This window comes from Montipora foliosa, unplaced genomic scaffold (assembly GCF_036669935.1).
Source record: "Montipora foliosa isolate CH-2021 unplaced genomic scaffold, ASM3666993v2 scaffold_445, whole genome shotgun sequence".
NCBI classification, from domain to species: domain Eukaryota; kingdom Metazoa; phylum Cnidaria; class Anthozoa; order Scleractinia; family Acroporidae; genus Montipora; species Montipora foliosa.
Genome location: NW_027179751.1, coordinates 157501 through 166013, shown reverse-complemented (window position 1 = coordinate 166013; position 8513 = coordinate 157501). Strand labels below are relative to the sequence as shown.

At 40.9% G+C, this 8513-nt stretch overlaps 2 protein-coding genes across 2 annotated transcripts in view; both read left to right on the top strand.

Moving 5' to 3' along the window:
* Positions 1 to 5953: 5953 nt before the first annotated feature.
* LOC137989186 (uncharacterized) lies at positions 5954 to 6922 on the top strand. Its single transcript, XM_068835038.1, has 3 exons — positions 5954 to 5967; positions 6057 to 6395; positions 6580 to 6922. The coding sequence occupies exons 1-3, from the start codon at positions 5954 to 5956 to the stop codon at positions 6920 to 6922; spliced, it is 696 nt and encodes a 231-aa protein (XP_068691139.1).
* Positions 6923 to 7545: 623 nt separating this feature from the next.
* LOC137989185 (uncharacterized) overlaps positions 7546 to 8513 on the top strand; it is a 1968-nt gene continuing 1000 nt past the window's right edge. Inside the window, exon 1 of the mRNA XM_068835037.1 lies at positions 7546 to 8513. This exon is cut by the window's right edge and continues 1000 nt beyond it. Coding sequence (XP_068691138.1) covers positions 7546 to 8513 — 968 coding nt within the window.

Below are 8513 nucleotides of genomic sequence, written 5' to 3'. Positions count from 1 at the left end.
CAAACTTCATATTTACTTAACCATTTCTTCTGCTTTTATGCTTGTCACCATTGTGATTTGCGATAATTCGCAGACCTGTTTTTGTATCTCATAGATGTTTAGATTCTCAATTACATGGCCACTTCACCTCTCGATTGCGTAAATAGTTCACCCTGAAGTCAAAATAGATAAGTTTCACAGGAACCCGACAAAGAAGGCTTCCTGACCCGACAGATCAAATCTAAATATTCAGTTAAATATTACAACAAAATTAAAAAAAGAAAACAAAGACGGAATTTTCTTGGCTAAAAAGTACGTCGTTTTTCTCTGAAAACGACAAACGATTAACATTCTTTCCCGTAGTTCATTCAGTTGACACAAGGTGATCAAGTTAACCTTTTGGCTGCCTAGCACGTGATCAATTTCTTCCTTTTGACAAAACATCACGACTTTTCGATTTATTCATAAAAGTTAGAGACTGCAGAAATTTTCGTGTTTTTAAGATCGATTGTCATTAATCTTTCGATGAGAATTCGATTCAGAGTTATATATAAAAACTATGTAATTTTTTTCTTCATCTGTCTTTTGGCTTGTCTTTTTCTGATGCAAACGCAAAGCCAAACAATGTTTTGACCTGGCATCAGATTAGACTAACAAGAAGAGGAATTATGAAGCGGAAACAACACCTTCAGTTCTTTCCGCTTACTGTGTACAATAAACGTTTGCTTAGTGCAACTGCAAGACATGCTGGAAAACGTCCGTCAGAGCAATTTCCAGACTATTTATTGAAAGAAGAAACGAGTGAATTTTACTCGAGAGCGTGTTTTGTTATCTTTAAACTGAATTTATTACCAAAGCTTAAAAGAACTAAAAGACCTCAAAATGGGACAGGACATTACAAAATACTTGAACGTTTGAACGTGTGAGCCGATGGGCCTCAGCTGGCGCGACATGTGGGTGACCCCTCAAATGGTCTTAATGACGACCCACTTGAAAAAATTAACTGGAACGCTGCAGTTCAATACCACCCAATTCAGTGCCTTCTTTTTGTGTGTTTGTGTGTGTAACGCGTACCACAGGCAGCCCAGTGTAAGCTTTTTGGAGCTTCTACTTAAAAAAAAAATTAAATAAATAAATAAAAATACTGAGGTAGGTGCTTCTTATGTCCAGGTTTGACCCTAATTAGATGCACGCCCAATTTTGACATCCAACACAAAGTGTCCCTTTAAGTCTAAGCATTTGCTACCTATTTTCAACAATAAGGTAAGGGTAAAGGTTAGCGTTATTTTTAGCTTTGGGTAAATGCAGCAGTTAATCTTCATTTAAAGAGCAGCATTTGGGAGACACTTTGTGACATAAATTGTCTGTATCCTGAGAGACAAGTGATGTTGAACTTGGCTAGAAGAGCAAGGGAACACTTCGTGACGCTTATTGAAATCCGCGTGCATCTAATTAAGGTCAAACCTGGTTATATGTGGCATATTGATGGCTTTCTAAGCATTTAAAAACTCACCATTGACGTAAACTGTGTAGAATCGAGTGTAACGTTGTCCTCGACACTCATATGTTCCCCCATCATCCAGTTGAACATTTTTTATTGTCAAAGTGACACCTTTTACCTCAATTCTCCCGTCTGGATTGAGTTCACTAGCAGTGGTGCCAATTTCATACCATTTAACAATCTCATGCTCATTCTGCTTTTCCGTTTTTAAGGAACATTTCACGGTTTCAGTGCTACCAAGATTAGAACTGAGGCTTTTCATTTCCAGGACTTCCACGTTGTCTAGAACAAAAATTGTTGTTTTGAAGAACTTACTTTCTAAATTTCCCATCGGTGTTTGCAAGTCTTTCGCAATAAATACATTTTTCAATTTAAAGATTCTTGAAATTTCATCAATTTTCAAGCACATTTTATTCTTCTATAACTGTTACGTGCAAAATTCTTCTATTTCAACTATAATCCTTTTCTTCTAGTTTTTATTTCTTTCATTTTTTTCCATTATCCAGTGTTCAATTTTGGGTAGTACCAGAGAACTCGAAAGCTGCTTTGCTACTACGACTAGTACACACATACATTGTAGCTAGATCCTTGCTTTTTCTAGTGATTTCCATTGCTTGGTTAGATGAAAATGTGCAAATAAGAATGTTATTGTTGTTGTTGCTCCAAATTGAGTTAGAGTGAAATTGAGTTTGTTTGGAATTAACAGCACAGAATACTTAGCTTTCACCACAAATGTTAAACAATATACTGATGAGGATAATCAAGTTAAAAAAAAGCATCTGTCTCTAGTCACAACCTTCTGTTTGTCAGGAATAGATTAAATACACAGTCCTGGTGAAAAGTGACTACTTACTTGGTAAACACAGAGCCTGAGCCCCAATGTCGTCCGGACACTTGGGCCCTCCATCTAAACGATTGCATTGGGCTAAAACGGATTCCTGTCCAGTACAAGCTATATCTGACATTGCAACGGGTATGTTTTCATCAGTGGTATTCATTCCCGTCATGAATTCGGCCAGGGCACCTCTAAAGCCGAGTTGTTTACAAACAACTTTGACATCATAGATATCCCATTTAGTGCGACAGATCTTGCCCCACCTTCTTCGGTAAAAAACTTCTACTCTTCCACCATACTCAACTTTCGCCCCAATTAGGCGCACCGGAACTGAAAGAATAACACACCAATTAAAGCAAGGCTTGGTTCGAATTGTCCTCCACGTTTCTTTATTTGCAACAAACCATTGTTTTCTGTTCATTGTCCATTCCTCAATATCTCAACTTTATCTCAGCTGGACTAAAATTTTGAACAGGATAGGCGATGCTAAAAGCTCTAAAACAGGGTGCAATATAATAAGTTGGCGGTTTCAGAATCATCAGTCACAAAGACGGTGTCTGGTCTAGGGATTTGTGCGCTGGGGACTCAAATAAGTCCTGCTCTGCAGCAGAGCTAGTGTGATATTTTTCTCGTTCATTCCAACTGCACCTTAGTGGCCATGCTTCCAATAATTAGTGCCTTATCTTTTTTACCAGCAGTGAATCATTTCCTGTAAAGCGAGTCACAGGTTATTATAAACTAACAAATAGGAATGATTTCAAATTCGAGCGAGGCCTAATACTACTATGAGGTTTTTTTATAATTAAACAGTTATTCCATCAGAGATCATACCTAGTATTGGAATTGGGCCCACACAAGGACAGAGAAAAATTCTGTCCGGGGTAGGATTTGAAACCACGACCTTCGGATTTGATCACCGCTGCTCTACCGACTGAGCTACAAGGCCAGAACGGGAGCAATTTGTGGGTATGTGAGATATTATTCACAAGGACAAATTCGGCTCGGCCCAAGCCTAATTTAGATAATCGTTAGTTCTTGTCCTTTAGTAGCATATTGATAGTAATGATTTCAAGTTCGAGTAAAGCCTAACACTACTGTGAAGTTTTTTTATACCTAATTATTCCATCAGAGATCAATAAAAGTATTGGACAACAACTAACGATTCTTTAAATTAGGCTTGGGCTGAGCCGAATTTGTCCTTGTGAATAATATCTCACATATCCACGGCCTGCTCCCGTTCTGGCCTTGTACTTAAGTTGCGGTCGTGGGTTCAAATCAAATCCTGGTCAGAGTTTTTCTCTGTCCTTGTATGGGCCCAATCCCAATACTAGGGTTGATACCTGATGAAATAATTGGGTATAAAAACTTCACAGTAATGTTAACTCGAATTGAAATCATTACTATCAATATACTACTGAACGACAACAACTAACGATTAATAAATAGGGTTTTTAGTTGAGTGGTGTGTTAAAACTATGCGATGGTATATGAATAAGACCGGTTTTCTTTGTTCATACTATTGTACCTGAACACTGGATTCGTTTGTTAATGAGCCCACAACTTTGACTGATTGATGAACAGGAATGAGAAGTGATGTTCACCAAGCTTGTATTTCCTCTTTTCCAATTGCCTGTAAAATTGTCGTTACTGTAGTTATAGCCATTTACTTGGCAGGCAAGAATTGCTTCAGTATTGTTCCAATGTCCGGTACAAAGCGCTTTCCAGGTGTTGTTCTTTTTAATTTGCATCACTCCAGTAGATGGACTGCCCTCTGTTTGAAAACGTACTAGAAACTCTAATAAAGGAAATTGCAGGGCTAGTGAATAACTGGCAATACCACAATTGTTAGCTGGGTTATAATTGACGAACATTACATGTATTTAGGGAGGCGCGGTGGCCTCATGGTTAGTGTGCTCGACTCCGGATCGAGTTGTCCGGGTTCGGGGCCTGGCCGGGGACATTGTGTTGTGTTCTTGGGCAAGACACTTTACTCTCACGGTGCTTCTCTCCACCCAGGTGTATAAATGGGTACCGGCGTAATGCTAGGGGTAACCCTGCGATGGACTAGCATCCCATCCAGGGGGGAGCATAAATACTCCTAGTCGCTTCATGCTATGGAAACCGGAGATAAGCGCCGGCCTTAATGGGCCTACAGGATCGTAACAGAGACTTTACCTTACATGTATTTATGTTGACTCCGGCAAATTAATGGAGATGTGATGACACCTCCTTGTATCCTTTTTTGGAAGGCAGTGTTGACTGGCCACCTATTTCTTATAACCAGTAGGACATGATCAGATCAGCTGGAGAAATCAAATGTATGTACAAACATTTGCTAAGGCCAGGATGCTAGACAGTTCAGCAGAATTTTCCTTGAAGAAAGCTCGCAAAAAAAGCAACAAACCGAGAATGAACATTCTGTAAATTACAAAAGGACAAGCTGACGAGCAAGAGGGTGTTAAACGCTATTTGAGGAGGTACTTTGCAAGCAATTGAAACACAAACAGCGTTGATTTTGGTAATATACCTTCTGGACAACTTGACGTGTTTGTGCACCCTCTCATAACTGTAACTTTGCATGGTATCCCAACAGATTGTGGCTTTGGATTTACGCATTCCCTTGTCCGCATCTGAATTCCATTGAAGTCCCTTGTACAAAGACTCCAGTTACTCCAATCTGTTGTTACTGTGAAAAAAAAAAACAAAAAAAAAAAAACAAACAAACTAGAAAAAAACATTTGACGGTTGCTAATTTGACACCATTTCTCAGAAACATTGAATTAAGCTTCCCATTGGTGATAACGTTTTTCTTTTGTTGTTGAAACTATTGTTTTTCGTTTCAAATTTAAGTTTAAATAGCTTACTCTGTTGTACTTTTACTTTAGTGTGTAACCGTCGCTTGAGTGCTGAGAAGGATTGATCTACGTTGCGAAAAATAAAAGGTTATGGGCCCAGGACGATGTTGTCGATGCTGTCAACTGGTTGAGTTGATTCGTGCTTGAGCTGAACAACGCTAGTGGATTTTGAATTTACGAGTAGGTTTTTGAATTTATGACGAGTTCGATTTCAAGTTTACTGTTTAGATGAGTCATGGAAGAGAAGTGGTCGATCGAGAAACTTGACGGGAGTAACTGGAACACTTGGAAATTTCAGATTAAACATTTAGTTATGGCGAAAGGATTATGGAATCTTGTAGATGGCGGCACTTTTCCAGTCGCGGTTACACAAAGCGTTCTCGACAATTATATTGGCGATTGATAGTGCCCAGCTTTACTTGGTCACCTCGTGCGAAAACCCTAAGAAAGCCTGGAATGCCTTGAAAAACCACTTCGAGCGTGAAACTCTCGCGAACAAATTGCTTCTGAAAAAACAGTATTTTCGCTCCGAGATGAAAGAAGGCACATCATTTGATCAACATTTAAAGCACATGAAGGATATTACTGATAAAACTTGCGGCAATTGGCGCTCCTATTTCTGAAGAGGATCAAGTTGTCACTTTGTTAGGAAGTTTACCAAGAAATTTTGCGACCCTTGTCACCGCCATTAAAGCTAGAATGGTTGGTGTTAGCCTGGATTATTGTTAGGGTTAGGGTTAGGGTTAGGGTTAGGGAATACGCCACGGGATCGACCAACATGTTATGGATGCGATAATGTGGGTCACATTCACCGTTACTGTCCAAGCGATTCACCCACATGTTTTGGATGTGGGGATGTCGGTCATATTCACCGTTATTGTCCCAGGAAGCGTAAATGGCACAAAGCAAAGATAGCCGAGAGTGAGAAGAGCCAACAGGGAAATTCTGACATTAATGGTGAAGATGTTTATGCTGCAGCGTTCATGGTGTTTGTTGGAAATATTAAGTCTGTGGATAAAGAATGCTATCCATGGCTTATCGACTCGGGTGCATCAAGTCATATGACAAAAGAGAAGCACGTTTTGACTAATTTCCAGGAATTTGAAGAGCCTGAAAACGTTGCTCTAGGAGACGGTCGTGTTGTGAAAGCATTAGGATCTGGACGCGTTCAAATGAATATGCTGTTTCCAGGAACTGATGCTAAGAAAGCTGTCTTGTATATATGGTGTGCTGTACGTGCCTAAACTCTCCTGCAACCTGTTTTCTGTACAAGCTGCAGTTGCTAAGGGTAACGCTGTCGAATTTGGCTCTAATAATTGTTGTATCTGGGATGGGAATGGAAAGCTTCGTGGAAAGGGGTCACTGGCTGATAAACTCTATCAACTAGATTGTCAAGTTGTCTCTACTAGGTATGCCTCAGTTGCGCAATCTCGTAGCGACTTGTGGCATCAACATCTCGGACATGTGCACGAGTCACGTCTCAAGAAATGTGTTCAAAATGAATTTGTGCAAGGGATTGACACCGAGAGAATTACTGAACTGTCATTTTGCGAAGGATGTTTGGCAGGAAAGATGTGTCGAAAACCGTTTCCCATAGTGGGAGGGATTCGGTCGATGCGTAAACTACAGCTGGTGCATAGTGACGTGTGCGGTCCAATGCAAACACAGGCGATTGGAGGAGCTAAGTATTTTGTTACGTTTATTGATGATTACACTCGGTGCTGCGCTGTACACTTCATGAAACACAAATAAGAAGTGCTTGACAAATTTCAAGAGTTTGAAGTCACAACTACCAACGATGCTGGCAGAGTACCAGGAACTTTGCGGACGGACAATGGTGGCGAGTATTTGTCATCTGCGTTTCAAAACTATCTGAAGGAGAGAGGAATTAGACATGAGTTTACTGTGCCACACTCTCCCCAACAGAATGGTGTATCAGAACGAATGAATCGAATTTTGGTTGAGTCAGCACGCTCGATGATCGCGCACGCAGGATTATCGAACGTCTTTTGGGCGGAAGTTATCTCTGCCGCTGCGTATTTGAGAAATCGCCTTCCCACAACGACCCTAAAAGAAAGAGAAACTCCTTATGAGCGGTGGTATGGTAGGAAACCGGATGTGGGCCACTTTCGAGTATTTGGGTGTATGGCCTACGCTCACGTGCCAGACTGCGAGCGGCGAAAGCTAGACACGAAGTCAAAAGAGATGCGTTTGGTGGGCTACAGCTTGATGTCAAAGGGATATCGTCTTTTTGATGAGACGAGCCGAAAGCTCTATATCCGGAGAGATGTTGAGTTTAACGAGAGTGATTTCGGCCAGAAGTCAGCCATGACTTCAGAGCCAGACCCATTGGCATTGGTGAAAATGGTATCTACATGTGGCTAAGGGTTTCTTCCACTGAGTTATTGAGTTTGCAGCCGGTGAATGGGGTTTTTTGCTGTGATTTTTACACAGTTTCATCCGCAGAACATCGTTATTCAGTCTCGGATGGCAAAGCATTACGTAAGTTGAAGTGGTGTCATCGCCCGTGCGTTTACTATGCCAACACAACGGCTTCATTCCATTGTGAACTTGTGGGAGATCTAGTGTTTAAGCTAAATCCAGGGTCTACAAATATCTCTGGTGGTCCGGTGCGTCCCTATGGGATTCCGGTTCACACTACCAATAGACTAAGCATGAACAATGGCTATTGTTCTAGGCGTCCTAATGACCACAAGCGTCAGTGCTCCAACTTAATTAATATTCCTTTAATTGCATCGCATCAGTTGACGAATAACAAAGGGATAAAGCTTTGTTTGGTTAATGCGCAATCAATCAGAAATACGACCGCTGACTTTTCAGACTATGTTACCGAATTTAAATTTGATCTCGTTGCGTTGACTGAAACTTGGTTCACGATTGATGATGTCGCTATGCGTGCTCTTGCAACACCTGAGGGATATAAATTAATGGATCAGCCTAGGGCCAGCAGGTCAGCCGGTGGAACTGGTCTCTTATTCCGGGATTGTCTGCAGGTTACAATTATAGCTTCTGGCGAGTGGACATCCTTTGAGTTTTCAGAATGGCTCGTTGTTTCTGGTACATATAGACTACGCCTCGTAGTCATCTATCGAGTGCCCTACAGTGCTGAGCATCCAGTGTCAACTGATGTCTTCTTTTCTGAGTTTTCTGATTATATGGAGACTGTTATTATGTCCACTGAGAAACTTTTGATCTTGGGCGATTTAAACATCCATGTTGATGTGCTAAGTGATGTTCACGCCAGGAAACTGCAGGATTTGTTCGACTGCCTGGGCCTGGAGCAGCATGTCAGAGAACCTACTCATACTCGAGGCCACACCTT